This window comes from Asterias rubens, chromosome 1, assembly GCF_902459465.1.
Source record: "Asterias rubens chromosome 1, eAstRub1.3, whole genome shotgun sequence".
Taxonomy (NCBI): Eukaryota; Metazoa; Echinodermata; class Asteroidea; order Forcipulatida; family Asteriidae; genus Asterias; species Asterias rubens.
Window position 1 is genome coordinate 9,710,805 of NC_047062.1, and position 22,987 is coordinate 9,733,791.

Below are 22,987 nucleotides of genomic sequence, written 5' to 3' on the forward strand. Positions count from 1 at the left end.
ACAAAGTTCAAAATGAAGATATGACCTACACGTCTATGATATTGCTGTAAAATTATTCCCAAATCTTTTAAACCTTGTAGTTGTAGTGATGGGCAAAGAGTTGGGAGACTTTGCTACCTGTAGGTGTCGGCATGCACATTTGGTGCTGCATTAGGGGCATGGTGGTGTGTGTGTCCCCCCCCCCTTCTATTGTGTCGTCATTGTGTCCTTTGAAAATCAGGAAATATTTAGGTAATCTAAGGTGGTGGGTTGTTCTGAACAAAGGGAAAATTGGTGTGGTAAATTATAGGGACAAGTAGGGGTACTCTCTGCCCGTATTCGACATGGCACATTCTCACAAAAATTGCAATTTTTGAAGAAGAAAAAATTTCTTAAAAAGTCTGTGATTGCCCAGAGACAAATTTTGCTGAGTGAAGAAATTAATAAGATTTGATTCAAGAAATGCATCCTACACATTGCCAAAAATTGAGCATCCAGTCAGTTGGAGAAATGTTTTATTACTAGAAGTTTCCATTGAATTCAAATCACTCCTAAGATGAGCAGGGCCCAATTTCATGGCTTTGCTTAAGGCCAAATTCTGCATTCACGATCACTATTCTCCGCTTACTATGCAAGCGCCCAATTTCTAGCTGTGTAAGCGAAGAGTGCCTAGTAACATGGAGGAAGGCTGTCACAAGCCAAAGTATCCAGCTAACCAATGAATTACGCTTGAAGCAAGCACAGAATTCCCTGCTTCTGCACGCGCTGATTCTTTGCTTACACTTACAGTAAGCAGAGCTGTGAAATTGGGCCCTGATGTATTAACAATCCAACTTAGCCCTCCTACTCTTGTTATCACTTTCCAGTAAGTCATGACCAATCATTTGAAATCGTTTAAATGCACTTGTGTATGGTACCCAAACTATCTGTGAACTGTGTACATATACAAGCATTCACCACATGATATTATGCAGGCTGGCATAATTTATTCATCCCTCAAAATCATTGGGGTTTACTGTAGAAGACGGTTTGATTGGCCCCCCCCCCCCCCCCTACTTGCTTGAAAAACCTCAGTGGATCTAGTCAACGGTCTTGTCAAGGAGCATTTGACACGTCTTGAAATTTATCTGAAATGTTTCAAATCAAATAATTTTAAGGGGGGATAATCAACTCGATCCATCTCGTTTTTCCTGCAGCCATCACATGATTTTGACTTCTTTTTTTTAATACAAAACTTGCATGCTTGGGTGTACCATACACTGAATAATCATCAAGAATTATAACGTAGACCTAGCACTAATAAAATACTACCTTAATAAAGCCACATAGATCTGTACAAATGTACAAATACAACTCTTCTTTTTTTTTGTGGTGAGGTCCTACATGCACATGACTGCAACATGAACCTACATAATTGTAATAATTACACAAGACGACACATCCGTGAAGGAATGGTAGAATCTAAGGGATCACTGCAAGTCGCGATCTCCCTTGATCTCTATGCAAAATGCGAGGCGAGGTCAGGAGAGGTAACAACTACCGATACCCTTTATAATCTATTGTATCAGTTCCTGATCCTACCACCAAGCTGAAGAGGGCGCTGTTTCTGTTCATCATCTCCACCCGTACGTCAACTCTCAAAAAGGATTGGAGGGAAAACACAGAATTAAAAATAACCCAACTTATATACCAGATTCTACATATAGACTTGTCCACATTGAGAAAATTTCGTAGATGAATTAATACAAGTAATGGTTGGTTTTGTTTTTTAAAACGCAGTGAGACACATAAACTACTCAGTCCAGTCCATACTTAGTGTTGGTCCAACATAGTCTCCATTCTCCATACAAAAGAACAAGCAACTCTTGCCGTGCCTCAGCGTGTCAGAAAGAAGCTGCAGTGTTACAGAATAATTCTAAGCCTTCTGTTTTGCTGCTGCTAGCATGTGTCGCAGCCTCCCTTTGAAAAATAAGTCACTGCCGAGGTAAAAACAGGTGCAATGTAATAGGCAACAACTCCTATCCATGCTTCTTTGCTCCTCCATTTAGCTATCGGTCCAGCAGATTACAGTCTCATTACAAAATGCAGCATTATCCCCCAAATCAGTCGCTTTATCAGCCATGATGAAACACACTCTCTTTCAACACCATTTTGTTTTCTATTGATTTTAAAAACACTCTGAGTTCATTCAAAACATTCAATCGTTCAACGTGTAGCATGCACAACATGTTCTGCATACTGCGAAAAATGTAGATGTTTTGCCCTGCGTATTAAAGGTACAGTCCTGAGTCCACACCACGTCATCGTGAAGAAAAGCGTCGGCAGTTTGGAAAAAAAAGCAGCAATCCGCTCTCTCAATAAGTACACAGTCCTTTCCATATTAATCATCATCATGCTGGAATAGCTGTGACTTCCTCCACAGAACATTTCCATCAATTGATGGGGTACCCCAATACTGTATTGTCTCCGTCCGTCAACTCTACCACCTAAAAACATTTGTGTATAAAAAAAAACACAGGAATAGTCTAAAGCGAGTTTGGTATAATACGACGATGTCATCTCACGCTTGTCTTGGTAGGTATTAAGAAGGGTGAGGAGCCTAAGAGTTCATCCCATCACCCTTAAGGTTTAACATCATACCTCCGTACTGCCATCACCATCTGAAATCACCAAGAAAAAAATCATCATTTAGAGATCATGAACAGAATGGCACCTCTGTTTTAAAACAATTGGTTATCATTTGACGCTGACCAGAACCTGCTTTGAGAATTATTAATATTGTTTTTTGTATTTATAGGTAATTAAAACAAAATGTTGCATGTGATAAAATGTTGACCTGTGTTAATGTTTAGCAAACTAGTGAAACAACATGCTATATTATAGCCCTGCTTGCAAGTCACTGCATACAAGTGGTCACTGATTATGTGTATGCCTACAGGCTTCCGTTCCTGTTCCAACATATATTTTTCACAGCATCTCAAAAATACAAGCGTAAAAAGAAAACACCATAAGATAAAGAACAAGGGTTAAAAACCTGTGACAAAAAAAGTTTATAAATTTTACTGCAAAATGAAGGCATCCTTCAATGCAGGGTGGCGCTGCAACAAATTCAATTCAACTCAATTCAATAAACATTTATTACATGATGGCAGTTATAAAGACAGGTACAGATTATTTACAAGTACATTAGTATGAATGTGTGAACTAATTAATGTCACATAACAAACAAAGCAATAAAAACACAAATCTTCAAAAATATCAAGTTCCCTTAAAGACAGTGGACACTATTGGTAGTTGTCAAAGACAAGTCTTCTCACTTGGTGTATCTGAACATATGCATAAAATAACAAACCTGTGAAAATTTGAGCTCGATCGGTCGTTGAAGTTGCAAGATAATAATGAATGAAAAAACACCCTTGTCACACGAAGTGGTGTGCTTTCAGATGCTTGATTTCAAGACCTCAAATTCTAAACTTGAGGTCTCGAAATCAAATTCATTGAAAATTACTTCTTTCTCGAAAACTACGTCACTTCAGAGGGAGCTGTTTCTCACAATGTTTTATACCATCAACCTCTCCCCATTACTCGTCACCAAGTAAGGTTTTATGCTAATAATTATTTTGAGTAATTACCAAATAGTGTCCACTGCCTTTAACCATACATCATTACATAATCATAGCCAACATGTAGGAAAAAAGTGAAGCATAATGATGTTATGCTTCTCCCTATGACAGACAATGACTTGGGCAGGACAAGGACAAAACAATGACAGAGACCAGATAGATACATGTAAGATGACTGTTTTACCAAAATTTAAAAATATATATTATTAAAAAACAATTGTTTGTCAGAGGCACTGCAAGATGCTCTATACAAAGACAATCAGTTTCTTTGATTATACACTCAACAAATGGAGTTTAAGTGTGATTCAGACATTGCCAGAGGTACAAACTTATAAGGCAACTAGCCTGAAATCCTTACCGGAGTCATCAGGTCCCCAGACTCTTATGGTACAATCATCTGATACACTGACAAGCATGTTTGGAAGCACTGGATTCCAGGATACACAGTTGACTGTCCTTGTATGCCCCTGTAGTACAGCAATAGGCATCTCATCCTTGATGTGCCAAATGTATACGTTGTTATCTATCAACAAAGGCAACACAAGTAGACAAAAATACAGTATTAGGTTATTTAGCCCTTGCACACCAATGGTCACACTGTCACATTGTTTACAAGTTTACTCTTAACTGCTATTATCTACTTATTTGTATTTGGGTGCTACAGAAGGCCTTGCCCTTCTCTCGGATGGCACCCCCATTCATCCCTATTTATTCAATTTTTGACTCATCATGTGTACAACTCGGTTTGGTATATTTTGTTTAGTCTAGATCTCCTTGTATATTTGTTCAAAGTTAAATTCCTTTCCATATGACTTATTCATTAACTGTATTTTGTTTTTATATTATTGTTACCCTCCCCAGGGTTACGGGGTGTGTTCCAGTTTGGAATAAAACATAATACAACACAATACAATACAACTATTAATTAACCCCCCCCCCCCCCATTTACATGCAGTAAACAGTTAAAAGGGTAAAAAATTACATAAATGTAAGAAGAAAAAAAAAGTTTACAAGCCCATCACACATCACAAATGGGGCTATAAGCAGTTCAGCTTGCAAAAACCAGCTAGACAGACACACAGCTAGACAGAAACAAAACAAACAGACAGACATGCAAACAAAGAGATAATGCAACAAATTAGCAAAAAGATGGCAGAACAGTTCAAGCCACTCAAAAAATTGGGCAGTAGACCATTCAGCCATGCACTCCCTTATTGGTAGGTAAGTGCATTACATAAGATTACATTCATAAATATCTCAGACAGTTTCGCTATTCCTATTGGTGGAGAGCGCGTCACGTGGGTGTGTATAAACCTTTGTTAATGAATTCTTGTAAAAAGTGTTGAAACAAGTGTTGAAACATAGGCGTGACACGCGCGCTTGCACCTGTGCTTATAAGACAGTTTCTTCATTCCTATTGGTCGAGAGCAACGGCCGGGATAGTTGTGCCACATCACGCAATCCGCGCGACGCACACAGCATCCCTCATAAGGAGTTGTTTACCTGAGGGCCTTACCATTTCATAGCTGGAGGGGTGTTGTGTTGAAAGAAATCATTGAACAATTATAATAAATGCATTTATTTTACTTTTTGACCAAAAAGTGTTAATGTTTTTTGACCGAAAAGGTATTTATGAATGGGAATCAAAGTGTGTTGGAGAGGTTTTCAACCAGTGGTTTAAACCCGCCGAGGCCTGGTTCTTGATAATTAACCTCGACTTTGTCTCGGTAAAGTTATCAAGAACCAGGCCTCGTTGGGTTAAAAACACTAGTTGAAAACCTCTACACCACACATTGATTCCCTTATTTAACATCTATTAAATTGTTTGCAGTAATCGCTGCTAAAACCTAGGCTTCAAAATGCCTTCAGCTACCGGGCAATTATGGGTGGTCTTGCTGGTAAGACACTGCTCTAGAATTGCAAAGGTCATGGGTTTGAATCACTCCCGAGTAATATGCCTGTGATTTTTTCACAGGACTTGGGAAATTACTGAGTATACAAACATCAGTGTATATGAGCAAAAACCAAAAACGAAGTTAGTAGTATTGTTACATGTCATTAGTGTGTTACTTGCCTTCACTTCCGCTTGCTATGAACTTCTCATTGACACCTCCAAAGCATGAATGGATGGTGTAAAACCCGTGGGTGACTCCCTGAAACTTGCGCACCAGGACTTTATCCTTGATGTCCCAGAGATGAACCCCTTGGTAGGCTACACTCAGCAGAGCTTGCCGCTGGTTGGTGCTGATGGTGAATGACATTATTGAATGGTCTTCTTGGATTCTGTGTAAGAAAGAGACAGCGAGTCAGAGAGAGGGATTGAAAATAGTTTGTATTAATGCCAAAGATCCCGATGTAGAGAATGCTCGTTATTAAGCCGAATGTTAAAGCTGTAAGGATATTCAGACACATGGGTGCACCTGCCTATGCACGTGCAAGCACAGTGTATACATGTACCGTAATTTTCGGATTATAAACCGCGCGGAGTATAAACCGCACTTCCTCAAAATATACAAAAAAAAATTTAATGTCGGCGTATATGCCGCGCGGAGTATAAACCGCGACCAAAAAAAAACAAAACATGAAAACAAACTAACCTAAAACACGGAAGTGAAGTACACAAACCTGCCGCGTTACGGGTGATTTTTTTATTTCACACTATCAGTCCTGAATTATCCTTTGTTTCCATCAACAACCCTTTTCCAGAATTTGAATTTATATTTTGATGATCGGTTGTGTTGACCATGTTTTGTGAACTTCTTTGGCAACAAATCTCCGTGAATCAAAGATCGGTCGACAACGCACACCTAGAATAGTTGAACTTTGCCCTGCATCGCATCGCCCTCTATTGACAAAAGTTGTTCACGTTTGATTAGACTTGGCCACAATCCGCGAAGTGTGGGTCAGACGTTCAGGCTATGTGTTGTACAATAGGGAGCCGATCCGTCCGAAGTCTAGCCAAGATTTTATGAATGGAACTACCACCGGCCAATCATCAAACGGCCAATCACAGCATGCGCACAAAGGGGCCGTGCTTGTTTGCGGTCCTCTTTGTGGCGATGTGCAGTGACGGACGGGTGGCACATCAGTCAGTCTTGTATAGTTGCCACAATGCGCGAGTTGCGTCGTAATTAAAGTTGAAATGTATTTAAGTTTACACTATTGATCGTAATTGAAAAGATCTATTATAGGATAGCAATCTTTTTGTTATCTTTTTTGTGTGAGGAGCTAGCCGCTCTGTTTTGCAGCGACAGCGAAGACAGCGACTTCGAGGGTTTCAATTTGTAAGAAACCAGATAGATCAAGACATCCAACAAAACCAACAGTTCTTTTCAGAGCTACCACTACTTCCAAAAAGAGATAACCGTGCAAAGTGAAATAATAAAATATTAAAAACAAAGTGGATTACCTGGCCCCTGAACAAAGAAAAATCCCCTTATTTAATAAACACAACCCCTGTTGAATCCCGATAAATTATAAAGTTACAAAAAAATACCTTTGATTAATAAACCAAATCCGTTCGAAGCCATTTATTAAAAAACAAAAAGAGAGAACCTAAAAATATTAATAGTAATAGTATAAGCGGTGTAGCATGCCCGATTATTCTGGCATCCATTTAAATCCCCAATTCATTACAATTAATAAAAACCCTTTATTTAAAACCCAACAAGATTTAGCATTAAAAGAACCCTTTATTTAAAATCACGCCCAATATTGTGAGACCAGTAGTAAATAAGAAACTCTGCCCTTCAGAGAGTTTACACAAGTGCCGCTACATGTTCAAGGTTAATGGACTCAACAATGAGGGCGGTTTGAACACGTTTTGTTTGATCCCAGAGACCTTATCGCAAATACCAATGCGCAAGCGCAGACTGTTGAATGAGGTGCATTGTGGGATATATATGGATCAAATTTGGATACCAGCAAGACCACAATGCACCTAATTCCAAGCTTTACGCGCGCGCCCCGGTATTTGCGAAAAGGTCTAGGCGCTGCATAGTTCTTTGTGTACGTTCATTCACCATTCTGATGTTGTGGTTGAGCTGAAGAAACCGCTGGCTGTCACGAGTGTAGCCTGGAAGTCTGACGTCAGTATGTAGAGATCGTAAGATAAATAGACAGGGGACCAGTCTATTTCGCTCTCACACGAGTGCAGCCTGAATGTCTGACGTCAGCATATATATATTGCTAGGATAAATAGACGGGGACCAGTCTAGTCTGAGTTTCGCTGAGCGAGGGGGCGCGGACGGGCGACGGCGGTTGATTAACGTTTTACAAAGGAAACACGGAATACAAATGGGGTGGGATTTTCAACAGGACTTTGTCATCACACAGGCATGTTTTGCAGGTTTTTGTTCTCGTTTCTTAAAAAAAAAAAATATTTAGAATGTTTTACATACGATCTTTCTTTTTAAAAATGCCGTTTTTCTCTTAAATATTTATACGTCGGCCTACAAGCCGCCCGGAGAATAAACCGCAGGGGTTCAAAAAAATGTCAAAATCAACATATAAACCGCGGTTTATAATCCGAAAATTACGGTACTTGTTTGCGCATCGAGACAGGTCTTTTTATTCAGCAGCGCAACGCATCTGGAACTATCTCCCACTTAATCTTAGATCCTGTCTTTGTACCACAAGATTCAAATCTCTTCTCAAAACTTATCTTATGTCACAGGTTTTCAAGTACTAATTTTGTTGTGTCTGTTTTTCTTTCATTTTGTTTTTGGCCTTTACTGCGCCTTGAACACCCCGCAGGGTGGATATGTACCCATTAAAAGTCTTGAATATTATTATTATTATTATTATTATTATTATTATTACTTTTATTATTATGGCAGTGAGCTTATTTTGGGAGATTATGTACCTTGACTTGACCTGAGAAAAAAACTGCCTTGATTACAATGCTTAATGGTCACTTACACATGTTGGTCCGTGAGATCCTCAAAGTTGTAGGCTCTGATGCGATGGTGTGTGTCTGCTGCTAGGACGGTGCTAGTGTCTCCTTTCATACACAGGCATTGGACCCTAACACCCTCCCAGGAATCCAGTACATTGCCGTCTAAATCCTGCAGAAAAATTGTAAGAGTTTAATGGGCAAATCTTGCAGCAAAAAAGTGCAAATATTGAATACATTTTGGGTTCCCATGTACATTGCTCAAATATGTTAATTTTGCATCAGGGATAAATAATATTATTTAAGTTTTACCCATACACCAATATGTATTCAGCACTGTACACTCGGTACTTTTCAAAGTCCTGTGAAAAATAATCCTGAGGCATATCACTCAGGTGCGAGTCAAAATTAATCCCGCCGGTCAACACAGTAAGATTTTGGAAACCCAAGCATCCACTGTGAAAACCCCCGCAGTAAGTGGTAAAGAGAGAATGCTGCAATGTGATTTGGCAATTATAAATGAGACTTACGCATTGATAGAACTGCCCTCTTGTGCCTCCAGACACAAAGCGTTTACAATCCACATTCCAAGATGCGCTGGTTAGACTATCCTCAGGAGACTGACTGATTTTAGTTTTACTGTCTCCTGTCTGTCAGTTCAAAATAAAATGCATATGAATATTGAGAAAAAAAATCGATACATTTATGTACTCTCGGTTCAACTCACACACCAACAATCAAATTGAAACAAAAAAAACATAAAAACGGAAACGGAAATCAAAATTGTTAAAATTCAACCCACAAAAAATATTACAGTTCAAAGATGGACATCAACATGTGAAAAAAGATTTGCTCCAAATACAATGAACAAATAAAGAAAATAGTAGACTAGAAAAAAGTAAAAGTAACTCAGCATTAAAGCTAAAAACGATAACCAATTACCTCTACATTCCAGACCCATAGCTCTGAGCAGTCTTCTGGTCCACAGGCTATCAGATACTTGCTGTCTGGGCTCCAGGCTAGGAAAGACACACCATAGGAGTGCCCCTCAAGTGTTCTGACAGCTTTTAACTCTAATGTTTCCTACATGAGGTGACCGCAGAGGGGGAGAGAGAGAAAGAGAGAAGGTCACGGGGAGAACTTTCCTGGGACTGGGCTAAGTTGAGGAGGGATGCAGGCATCTCATGAAAATGTTAATTATGCTGTGAATTAAATGTTCCCGTCGGCTCAAGACTATAAGGTCACTAGTGCAGTTTGTATAGTCTTCTACTAAAAAGATAGCCAAGCAAACAGAGTCTGGGCAATTGTTCATTACAAAACAAAATTGGTATAAGCAAATTTGTTTGCTAAGCGAAATGAAAACAGGGAACCTGTTTCAAAAATGATGATGATATTGATTTTCAGCTGCTAAACCAATTCCCACAAAGCAATATTTCTCTGAGCTCAGCAAGTGCTGTGTTTGACAGCTTTGTTCCATTGGTACCGATCTTACCTTATTCACATCCCATATGATAACGGTGGTATCCTTAGACCCTGTAGCCAATTTGTTACCATCAGGAGAAAATTTACAGAACCAGACCTCATCGCAGTGGTCATGAAGAACCTGTCTGGCTTTAGATGGAAACTGGTTTCTGATTAAAATACAAATATAACAGAGAACAGTTATTAGCATGTAGAGAATCGCAACATGACCAATGGCTTTATGATCTATCTGAAGGACAAAGCAATAACCTTAATGTCTAATGCTTAAGGACACAAGTGTCAAGAACGGGACATGAACTCACACTATGCTGGTCAGAAACACCAGAGCTTGAGTCCAGTGCACTTGACAGCTTGGCCACGACATGCCACAGTCATAACACCTATGTCCTTGAGCACATTGCTTCGCTTCACCCAGGAGTAAACGGGCAAATGCAAGGGCAGAGACTGCCTTGCAATTGATTCATCTTGTTGCGATGCCTTCTTGGGGAGTTCATAGGAAGTTAAGATGGTGTGTACATAATAAATGGCCGAGTAACAGGGTATAAAAGGTTCATACGTAATCCAACAGCTCATTCAATAAATGTGTGTCATAAAAAATATTCTAAATATCATTTAAGTAACTTTTGTACTTTTCACACAAGAACTTAGCTATTTCATCAGCACGGATGAATACAAATGAAATAATATCAATCTAATACTGCCCTAGCAAACGACTCTAAGCCCCTCTCAGCAAGGGACGCCTTGGACCCCCCCCCCCCCCCCCCCCCCCGGGGGAACTTACCGACTGCATATATGATCATGCAGTAGCGAGACTGTTTGAAGAGAATCATCATTCTTGATAGAGGTGTTATGATACGGGCAGCGGTGCTTCTGTAGCTCTACTGCCTGACTGAGGAGGGTGTATAACCGTCTAGGGGGTAGCATCACTGATGGAGGCAAGAAAGCTGTAGATACAGGAGAGATTAAAGAGGCAAAACCACTTCAAAAATCATGTCTGGAATGCTCCATAAAGAGTCTCTTTGTTAATTTTACACAACTGAATTAGTTTATAGTTTGCTAATTCGGGGGAGGTTTAAATTATATGATTTGAGGCATTGCATGGTGAGGTATCAATATACATGTATTTGGTTTGCGGTATAACACCATGTGTGTATCTACTTGCCGGGTAGAGTTCGTTCTTAGAGAAATGTCTTTTTTTATTCTACTACCGCGGAGTAGATTTATCGAATGTTCGGGTGACTTCTCCAGGTTTAAATTGAAAAACTGAAGTATACATTTGTAAAGTATTTTGAACATGAACGGTGTGTTGACAAACACACCGATATTTTCAAGGAGGGACTTACAATTATTGGCGTATGGGGCTGATTTAACCTGTGACGGGAGTGAGTTCCAGATTGGTATAGTTCTTGGATACAAGGAGTAACGGTAGCAGTCTTTGTTTGATAAAGATGGTGTTATAATTTAGGGAGTTATAGCTCGGACACAATTTCTTACGGTTGAGCAAAAAATGACCTTAATATTTAACTTTTGGGGTCCAAAAACAATAGGCTTCTGGGGGATCCCAAGACCAGTCCACACACCAAGTTTGGAGTCAATATTTTAAGTCCTTCTCGAGTTATAGCTCAGGAAGTGATTGCACACACACAAGCTGACACCCACACATATGGAAGGACAAGGCAGTTGTGGACATTTTGGCCAAAGTCTAAAATGACTGGACTCTGAACAGTGGTCTAGTGGTTTTTGTTTTAGTCCTGAATTGACGATCAAGATTCCAATCTGTGAGACTGTTCTTACCTTGTAGCTGTTCCATCAGTTTAATCCTTGAAGCCTGACCCTTACCAGCCCAGTCAGCCCTCCTATGTAGCTCCTCATTACTCGTACACATTAGAAATCTAATCAAACAACAATGATAAATTGGATCTTATTCTTATGGGTGCTCCACTGACTGAAGGCCTTGTCCTTCTCTTGAACAGCACCCCGATCCATACCAATTTATTTAATTTTGGACACATTTAATTTTGTTTAGTTCAGTTCATTTTGTTTTTCTCAATTGCCTCGTGTAATATTAATTGAAATTATTTGTTGTATGAATGGGGGTAAAACAAAATGTAAACATCTTTTTTTAAAGACACACGGCCCAGAGTTGCTTAAGCACAACAATAAGCTAAGCACAACAACATTATGCTTACTAGAAGGTAACCAGCAGAAAAACAACGTCACATGTACCATTTGTGACTGATATCCTGCTCATTTCTGCTTAGTAGGAATTTGTTAAGCAATGTTTTGTGCTTAAGCAGATTATATGAAATTATGTCCTGGTGAACCGGAAAAGGTTTATTTACATCGCATGAAGTGCAACACATAATATAATAAATCCTACTAAAAAGCAAGAAATGTAACTGTCTACAAGACTTAATCTTTTCAAATTATACCCCACAAACATGTAAACCAGCAGTTTCCTCATGATAGCCCATAAAATTAGCCCAAATCATCAGGAACCTGAATTGTATTGATCAAGAACTTAATAGGGACCATGAATTGTATTGATCAAGAACTTAATAGGGACCATTGTTCCCTGTCCCACTACCAAATGTAAATGCCCTATAACCAACTACAGTACTGTACCCTTTGATATTGAATTCATTCACCCGTAACTTTCGTGTGTATCAGGTATACAACATATTGGTATACAACATTTTGGCTCATCCCCTTCATTGCACCTGATGAAAATTATTTATTGCTACGACCGCTTAAGAATTTTTGTTGTAATTTGCTAGTCTTTAAAGACCCTGGACACTATTGGTAATTGTCAAAGACCAGTCTACTCACTTAGTGTATCTCAACATATACATAAAATAACAAACCTCTGAAAATTTTAGCTCAAAGTTGCGTGATTAGTTGCGTGATAATAATGAAAGAACAAATACCCTTGTCACACAAAGTTGTGTGCTTTCAGATGCTTGATTTCGAGACCTCAAATTCTAAATCTGAGGTCTCAAAATCAAAATCGTAGAAAATTACTTTTTTCTCGAAAACTAGGTTAGGAAGCCGTTTCTCACAATGTTTTATACTATCAACAGCTCCCCATTACTTGTCACCAAGTAAGTTTTTATGCCAGTAATTATTTTGAGTAATTATTTATAGGGCTACCACTACCTTCCTTAAAGACCATACAAAATACCCCCCTTCAGCCGTCTACATTTAAAAGATCTGTTTTTTAGTACCTTACCATATTCCTAGATTTTTACACTCATCTTGTGTTTAAGAAAAAAAATTAAATACGCGGCGAAAAATTGCCCCGCTATATAAGGGCTTCCCCAAACACGAGCGCCTTTCAACGATGGTGGCAGCTAACATATTGCCAAAAATAGTGACGACACTGGACGTGTGGTTTCTTCGGGTTTCTTCGGGTTTCTTCGCTGCCGCCTGCACACGACCCGCTAGTGTACAGCAATGGTCTGGTTGTGGACTCACTCTTGCAAAGCTTCTCGCTGTACGTGTAGTCTGGTTTCATACACACAGCTTGCGGAAGACCTAGATCGTTTTCCTAATTGCCATGATAAGTACACTTCATGAAACCATAGGGAAAGGACAGTGAAACTATTAGTCATGTTTGCAAAATTTCACGGTGTCTGTTTTACAAGTTTATTCGTTAGAATCTAAGAAAAAGGTGAGGTAAATGTATACCATTCTGTATTGTCCCGCTTGTGTTCAAGATCTTCTGCATTTATTATCATGTATCTTCGGGCCCGCAGGTTCGTCGTCGTCGGCTAATTCTTGCTCAAACTGATAGGGTTCCAACCCCAAAATTTCCTCAGATTCCACCTCAGAGTCATCCTCATCGAATGGAGATGATTAACAATACAACTGTTCACAGCTTGCATTTAATACCTCTTCATTATCGAGTTCGCTTTCAGAAATGTTGGCTTTATTTTTTATTGTGGCTGTGTGTTGATGTTGTGTGTGTGTATGGTGTGTGATGCGTGATCGTCACATGTTCCATGTACACCATTTACTACATGGCTTATCCGCGGCGCAGTAAACAGTCGTTTGGTTATCTCCTACGTCCAGTGACATCAGCTTTCCAGCCTTTCTCAAAATGCACCCGACGGCTTTTGTTTGAGTTTTGGCTGCGTGCAGGCAGACCTGAAGCACTTTTTCGCATTTTTCACATTGTTTAAAATGGTGAAAGTTTTTGGTACCATTTTGTATGGTCTTTAATATATAGGTGCTGCTTCTATTTGCACGAGGTAGTTCTACAAAATAATTGATCAACTAATGGCAGAAGTAACAATAGGCAAATGACTATGACTCTTACCCACTGAGTACATGAACTCTTTCTGTATTGAACTTGAGCGGAGTCAGCTCTTGGCGTAGACACTGTAAAGCTTCTAATATTTTAGTCTCCTCGAGATACTCCAAGTACTTCTGCTCCAGAAGCAAGAACTTCATCTTCTGTTGAGAGGAAAAGAGAAAACAAAATATTTAAGTTTATTGTTTTTGTTTTTCTTTAAATGCAAGTTGGCTCAAAACAAGTCCAATAGCAACTTGGTACTAGGGGCTACAAGATGAAAATAACTCAAGGGAGCTGAAGGAAGGAAGACTTCTGACCTGGTATAAGGTAATTTATACTTAATTTTTTAGATCTGGGTACAAATTTGGGCAATTCAACCCCTCTGCCCCCTCAACCATCCAAAGGGTCCCCATACACCCATGAGTTACAGGCAAACACGTGTGTGTACGAAGCCTTGCTTTAACCGTGGGTTTAATTTTAATGACATGAAGTTGTGCGTGAAGTCATTTGTTGCATTTAACATACAGTGTAAATGAACAAAGAACTTTGCTAATTAGCTTTAAGTGTGAAATATATGCAAATTGCACATCATACGTGCACACTAACACTATTTGGCAAAATGAGAGAACATCCACAATTTTTGTCAGGGCCTATAAGCATAGAGCAAGGCTGCCTTGCTCTATGCTATAAGGAAGTTAACGCGTACGCGTTTGTGCATCTGCCTAGCACACGACTCTGATGTTTGCCGACCAATAGTGTCTACACTTGTAAGCATATTTCTTGAGAAAGTCGTATTATTAATTATTTATAAATCTATATAAGCAATTACAAAAGTAATCAAGGCTTTACAGTGATCTAAATTTTGTGTTCAATTTCATACAGCCTGCTAACTTGCTAAGCACTGAAAAATAATGCTTAGCAGAAACAGGTTACCAGCCGAAATTCCAATTTTGTGATTGGTGCTCCACTCATTTTTTGTTCAGGAAAGATATTCGCTTAGCAGCATTTTCTGCTAGAACACCTTTCTGAAATTGGGTGATATAAAACAGAGGAAATGATGAGGAAATGCATCATTCCATATGGTTAACATCTCGTCACACAACATGGACATCCTGGCATATTACAACAGATTAGACCACGTCACTCTGCCAATGCAGCCGTAATTAACGGCACATCAGGTGCAAATTACACGTTAATTTCTGCTAGGAAGTTGACTTGGCTCACAATCAGATGCAATGGGTTAAATTGTCCATCTTAAATGCCTGGTTCAAATGACTTACAGTTCTAGGGACTTGGGTGTTTTTCCCATGCTTCTTGGAGGAAAATTATACATTTGGTCTTTTTTTAACCATTGGATTGTCTTAAAGGCAGTGGACACTATTGGTAATTATCAAGCACTAGCCTTCACAGTTGGTGTATCTCAACATATGCATAATTTAACCTACCTGTGAAAATTTGAGCTCAATTGGTCATCGAACTTGCGAGATAATAATGAAAGAAAAAAACACCCTTGTCACACAAAGTTGTGTGTGTTTAGATGGTTGATTTCGAGGCCTCAAGTTCTAAACGTGAGGTCTTGAAATAAAATTCGTGGAAAATTACTTTTTTCTCCAAAACTAGGTCACTTCAGAGGGAGCTGTTTCTCACAATGTTTTTTTATACCATCAGTCTCACCCCATTACTCGTTGCCAAGTAAGGTTTTATGCCAATAATTATTTTGAGTAATTACCAATAGTGTCCACTGCCTTTAAAGGCAGAGGTCGACACTATTGGTAATTACTCAAAAAAATTGTTATCATAAAACCTTGCTTGGTAACGAGTAATGGGGAGAGGTTGGTAATATAAAACATTGTGAGAATCAGCTCCCTTTGAAGTGAAGTACTTTTCCACGAATTTGATTTCAAGACCTCAGAATTAAAATTTGAGGTCTCAAAATCAAGCATACCTGAAAGCACGCAACTTTGTCATTTGACAAGGGTGATTTTTTTTTCATTATTAGCTCGCAACTTTGACGACCAATTGAGCTCATATTTTCACAGGTTTGTTATTTTATGCATATGTTGAGAAACACCAAGTGAGAAGACTGGTCTTTGACAATTACCAATAGTGTCCAAAACAATCAAACTAACGACATTTCATTCCGAATGGTAGAATTTTTTAGATCACTGAACATCAAGAGCGAATAATGTCTACACAGGAAGAATAATCCTTAATAAATAGTAAACAATCTGAGAAGCTTTACTGACAGAAATGCTCAACGACAGTAACAGCAATAACTCAACAATGTTAAAACTTAACAGGGACAAAAAGTCCAATGCGAACGCACCACTCCGGTAACTTAACAATACTGTCACGTGACTTATTTCTAAAAGGTCTGCCGATGTTCGAACCACCACATTCAATACGCGCTGCTCCAACAATGCAGTTTATAAGCATAGCTGTGTTTCACCTGCTTATACAAAGTGCGCAGAGCCCAAGCCTGGCCTGAGCCGGAGCCCATGCCGAGGTTTAAGAAAGGCCCCTTTTAAATTACCTGCACAAATTAATCCAAGTGCGAACAGCTGTTCACTTACTGGCCCGCTAACCGGAAGTATACAGCCCCAAGCTGCCGTGGCGCTCCGAAGGCTTTTCATTCACAATATCAACCTCTACCCTCGCAGGTACCCATTTATACCCCTGGGTGAAGAGAAGCAATTATAGTAAAGTATCTTGCTCAAGGACACAAGTGTCACGACCGGGATTCGCACCCACACTAGTTTTCTTGGATCATGGGTTCAAATCCCATAAGAGTTGCCTATGGATATTTTCTCAAAAAGACTCAGAGCGCACAGAGAAAATGCCGAGTGGGTCAAACCAAAATAAATGAGACAACACTTGGTTCTTACCATTAGACTTTGTGGGCAAGACATCTGGGGTGTCAGCTCCTCTAAATCTTCTTCAGCCTGACCAAAAAAAGAAGAAAAAACTAATTTGCATTATATCTCAGCAGGGTGGGGGGGGGGGGTCTACAAGACAAAGGTTTTTGGTTCAAAATGTTTACTGTTACAAGATCATAATCAAATTAAGAGAAAGCTTTGTAACCCAGTTTAAAATGCATTCTCAACCATGAGACTTTAATAGGTTGACCAAGTCCTGTTCCATACCTTGCTGAATTCCCCAGCCATGACATGGGAACGGAACTTTGAAGCAGATGGATCTTCCAGTCTGCAATCCGACTCCAGCATGAGCTGCTCCACTGTCTGGCTGTATGGTTCAAAACACAATGTATAATAAGTCAGTAAGGTTTGCGGTGACACCATGTAAAATCTCTTAGTGAGTGATGGTGGCTCTGAGAAGCACTGGTTTGTACTGTTAGACAGTCAGTGTGCTCCGACCGTCTTCTGGAAAATGTATATGTTATATACTAGGATATGTATATACTAGGATCGATTCTGCGTAGAGTCTTGCACATATTCAAACATTTTCAAAAACCCATGGCTCCCACACATTACTTTTTAAACATGAGATTGAAACAAGATAGTGTACTATTGTAATGTGTTGACATTGTAGTTAATGCCACATAGGTCAGCTATGTGCTACTAGTTGGTAAACAAAAATGAATGAATGAATGAAAGAATGAATCCCGATATCAGTAACAACCATTTGAAGATTATGTCAGATATTCAAGATGGAGCGACAATTTTAATTCTTAGGTACAGACATAATTAGTAATCTCTTGCAGTTATCTGGAAGAGTAAGTCCCAACTCAGAAGTCAGACGGCAGTCTGTGATTGATTGCAAATATAATACACCAAACAAAGTTGAAGTCCAATTCTTTGGGGTCACATACCCATTGTTTAAGGAAAATAACCCTTGACCCCATTCTGGCAATTTTAAGCAGAAGCCCTGGTTTTCAAATGGGCTACAGTACATTTCATACAATACAGAGTAAGACCATGTCCCTTTGTTAACAACAATAGCCATGTACACTACATTTCAAAGCATTTCCTGATAGGCAAGATAGCCTACTACAATGGTAGAAATCTGAAAACTTACATTCATTGTGAAACTAACAGCTGAACTTGTTTTGAGATGTTCCCCACTCTACTTTGACCAAAGTTATCAGAATAATGATTTTTTTTTAATGAGTTTCTTTTACTCGATTTGTTGATATTGATTGTAAAAAAATTCAACCCATTTTCAGACCATTCAGCAAACCAAATTCTAAATAGCTGTTGTTTTAATGGGTTGGATGTAATATGATTCAAAGTGGAGCGTTCCAAATCCTCTGGGTTCAAACTCGGTCAATGAGTAATTTGGATCAATAATTCTCATTCTAAGTATTGTTTGAAGCTTTGCAGGGTGTGGAGAAATAAGAAGGAACTACACATGTAGGCCCTATTTAAAGGCAGTGGACACTATTGGTAATTACTCAAAATAATTATTGGCATAAAACCTTTCCTGGTGACAAGTAATGGGGAGAGGTTGATGGTATAAAACATTGTGAGAAACGGCTCCCTCTGAAGTGCCATAGTTTTCGAGAAAGAAGTAATTTTCCACAAATTTGATTTCGAGACCCCAAGCTTAGAACTTGAGGTCTCGAAATCAACCATTAAAACGCACACAACTTCGTGTGACAAGGGTTATTTTTCTTTCATTATTATCTCGCAACTTCGATGACTGATTGAGCAAAAATTTTCACATGTTCGTTATTTTATGCATATGTTGAGATACTCCAACTGTGAAGGCTAATCTTTGACAATCACCAATAGTGTCCACAGTCTTTAAATAAAAAGTAAACGTGCAGGTACAACCACACATGGTTATACACACAGTGTGGTTGTACCTGCAAATTTACTATTTATTTATAATTCCTTCTAACTTCTCATTCTGAAACAAACCATCTGTTTCAGAAATCTTTCAACTTTGAACTTACAACTTACTAAACAGTAAAATCAATAAGACACAGAATTTCCTACATTAACAACAATCAACATGGCTGATAAACACTATACGTGCATGTAAATGGGGCCTAATTTTATAAAGCTGTTAAAAGCAGCTGACAAGTTTCTGCTTAGCGGTACTGCTTAGCAGTAAAAGAGCAGGGAGCCAGTCAGACACAGTGTGCATTTCATGGTATATTGGCTGACTAAACCTACTCTGCTTCAAGCAAGATTTTTATTTGTTAAGCAGTTTTATTGTGTGCTAAAAAGCCTAGATTAAATTACAGACTTTTTTTAAGGCAGAAAATACTGCTTACATGTAAAAAAAGATAGCTGCACCGTGATAGGCAGGTGATAGGTCTATCTAGCCTAGACTCAGACTCAACTATCAATATCATGACTCATTGACTCGGACTTGACACTGTGGACTTGTCACTCATGGTACAATAATTGTTTCAATGTTCTAGTGAATGGTCGAACAGTTGGTTCACAATTAATGTCATTGCGGGAAAAGGAAGGCATGGTACATTAGTAGTTCTAGAAACTATAAGGCTATAACTATTGACTGGAGTCAATTCTTTGTTCAACCCCAAAATCATTTCAAAATTTACCCAGTTTCCCTTGTGGTTTATATTGATATCTGAAACAAAAAGTCGCATCCCCTTAACATTTAAGGTGATCCCCTGGCTGCCGCTTCCCAGGTTGTATCCTAATTTGGGTGTGATCCCTGGCTACACGGCAGTTAACGGTTGTATGGCTTCTGACTGGCACCCCCGAACAAAGATATTGACAAAATAGGGACCCCGCCAATAGGGCTAGATAGCTCAGTTGGTAGAGCGCCGGCATGTTAATCCGGAGGTCGTTGGTTCGAATCCCACTCTAGTCAATTCTTTGGTCAACCCCAAAATCATTTCAAAATTTCCCCAGTCAGTTTCCCTTGTGGTTTATATTGATAGCTTCTAGAAGTAGTACATTAGTGGCTACTCCTGCTAGACCAATGAAGTTTCGTTCCACTATCGTGGAGACCGTAGCGGAACGAACCACATAGTTCTAGGAGTAATTGGTGGTGATCTACGACTGGAGGATACATTTTTTAATATTATTATTAGTTGCGATAATCGTAACCCACAATCCTCCCAATGGTTATAAAGGAACGATACTGAGAGAGTACTAAACCTTTTAGTGACAAACTTGTAAACAGTCCGAAATAAACAAACAAAAACATGCATGAACAGATATATTTTATTCTTAATGCTGTATCAGAACGCCAATTTTCCACTCATTCTAACCCCAAAACTGTCCTGTTTGACAGTTAGAGGAAATGATAGACTATTCTAGAGTCTATAGTGGCAGTTGGATTAATTAAGCATATTTTCCGTGTTCAGTGTTTTTAATTCATGGAACCAAAGACGTTTCATGTCTTGGATTGTGTTGAATCCTTCCTGATCAGTTTTGATTTCCTTTGCTTGTTCACAATGCAAACAATAGGCCTACACTTGAAATATTCCTTTCCTTCACTCATTACTTTTGTGAACATCAGTTACATATCTTTGCAAATAAAAATAACAAATAACATTGCACAATTCCAAACACAAAAACACTAACTTATGACCAAGTTGTAATCATCGCAACTAATATAAAAATATAACATTAAAAATTAATAACACACAACACCCGTTAGTTTAGTTAGTACGAAATTCATGTGTTTCTTGAACTGTGTTTGACATGTATTGACTGTTGTATGATGGGTTAGGTACAAAAATGCAAACTCATGTCATGTTATTGTTTGTTGTGATGAACTGTGATCACACATAAATAAAGGGATGAAAAAAACAATGAGATGTTTTCTTTGTTTTCACAGATTCACCAGGCACTTACTTCAGGCCCAGTTCTTTTAAATGTTGCCCAATAAGTCTCACAATGTCTCTGTCACATTGGGACAGCTGCTTGGCCCGGGGATTACGGGCAATTCCATCGGAAGAAGACGGTCCTGCAGCACGGGCCGCCTCGCCATTACTGACCGGCTCCGAGGCCATATTTGCCCCGTTGCTGTTCAGCACAGTGTCTCCATTGTGTACCGCTGCGGTCGAGCCGGGCCCTGCTGAAGTGGCATTGGCCTGCATTGCGGCCGCAGAAAGGCGTTGTTTTTTCACCGGTGGAGGAGACAACCCACCGCTGTCTGAGTCCGACGACGATGCCAGTATTGCGACCAACCCAAAGACAAAGAAATTTAGCACATTGCGGAAGTAAAAACGGATGTAATTCTTGGTTTTGTTTACAGTTTTGTGCAGCAGAATTGAAGCTTCACTATCTACACTGAATCGTACACATACGACGTAGTAATGCACGTACCTATGCCAAGTTTGTATACATCACATATTAACACGTTCATTATGTACGCACAATAAACAGCTGCAAACGCCTTTGATGACGTCATACGTTTATATTGGGTATTTAAATACGCTTTGTTGGTCAAGGAACCGCACTTTTTGTAAATTATGACGACATTTTATCAACAACAAAAATCAGAATAACTATTTTATTTAGAGTCAAGTTGGATTTGGGACATTGGTCAAGCTGGATTGGTGACAAGTATGACTCCATCATCATATCACCACCAATACATTCCTGAAGTCACCACCATGACCTCATCATGACCTCATCATCAACATTATTTCTCAGTTCTGTCACCATCGCAACCAGTTCTAAAGCTTTCCAATCATAAACCCTGGAATTCTGACCATTGAAATGATTATTACCCACTGAATCACTATCATGGTGATCACTATCAAATTGTTATTATTCAAAATAAATAAAACGTTTGTATACACAAAAAAACACAATCTCAAACGATTTTAAATTTAATGACAAGTAATTCTCACTTTATTCATCACTTCTGCACAAAAAGTTGATAATGAGAAATATTTTGTAATGCAGTATAACCGCTATGCAGCAGGTTGTCCATTTTTTTTCATTTGAGGGACAATAGTCCTCCAGTTTAACTTTACCTTTGTACAAAATAAGATTGGTTAAATTTTTAACAAATTAATATGTCAATTGTGATTGCCACAAAGCAACAACCAGAACTGATCAAGGGCAATCAACCCCATCCCCCACCCCCCCCCCCAAAAAAAAAGAAAACAAAACAAAACAATAACAATAAATACAGAAGACAAATTATGCATGAGATATTTTCATACTTCAAAAATAAAATTTGATAATCTTGCATTACATGAAGTCTGATCAAAAGTATCACAATGTTTCAAAATGTTTATTAGCAGAAAAAAAAGGAAACAAATAATAAATTCAGGCAAAGCTTCAGTTTTACATGGTAGTGCATTTACATAAGAAAAACATCTATGCAAATTTTATTTACAAAACCCCTTAACAAAAGCGCTTCAGAATCAAATTTACGTGGTGGGATTAAGAAACAAAAAATCAATTCCTTCATCCCGTTTGTTTTTTGGCAGTGGACCATCTCTAATTCTCCTATCCCATCACCCAAAGGCTTTACAAAATATCATTTGGAAGAAAAGTTATAAACGAAACAAAAAAAAGTATAAATTTTATACATAATAATTGTGAATGAAATTGTACAAGGATGAAACAAAAACGTAACTGAAGATGGTATATTGCTGAAACCTTATGAGGTTTTGGCTGAACAAATATTTTTTTGTTTTAAAACATTAATTATTATTATTTAAAAGTTTGTAAATCATGTAGAATACAGTTGGCACTAACTGATCAACTCTGCTTCAAAAGAAATCTACATAGCTCTCTGGCATGATACGGT

General features: G+C 38.7%; 1 protein-coding gene and 1 non-coding gene across 2 annotated transcripts; one reads left to right on the forward strand and one right to left on the reverse strand.

Annotated features, from left to right (window-relative positions):
* Window positions 1-465: 465 nt before the first annotated feature.
* On the reverse strand, window positions 466-21,540 carry LOC117288949 (WD repeat-containing protein 26-like). The gene is made up of 13 exons (XM_033769829.1): window positions 21,073-21,540; window positions 17,416-17,515; window positions 17,158-17,214; window positions 14,297-14,433; window positions 11,773-11,870; window positions 10,760-10,922; window positions 9,989-10,127; window positions 9,439-9,579; window positions 9,027-9,146; window positions 8,523-8,668; window positions 5,677-5,885; window positions 3,961-4,125; window positions 466-2,639 (listed from the first exon to the last, which is right to left on the reverse strand). Exons 1-13 carry the CDS (start codon window positions 21,315-21,317, stop codon window positions 2,614-2,616), a joined length of 1,746 nt encoding a protein of 581 aa, XP_033625720.1. The 5' UTR covers window positions 21,318-21,540; the 3' UTR covers window positions 466-2,613.
* Trnan-guu lies at window positions 20,008-20,080 on the forward strand. The gene has a single exon. It is a non-coding gene; the product is annotated as a tRNA-Asn (tRNA).
* Window positions 21,541-22,987: the final 1,447 nt, after the last annotated feature.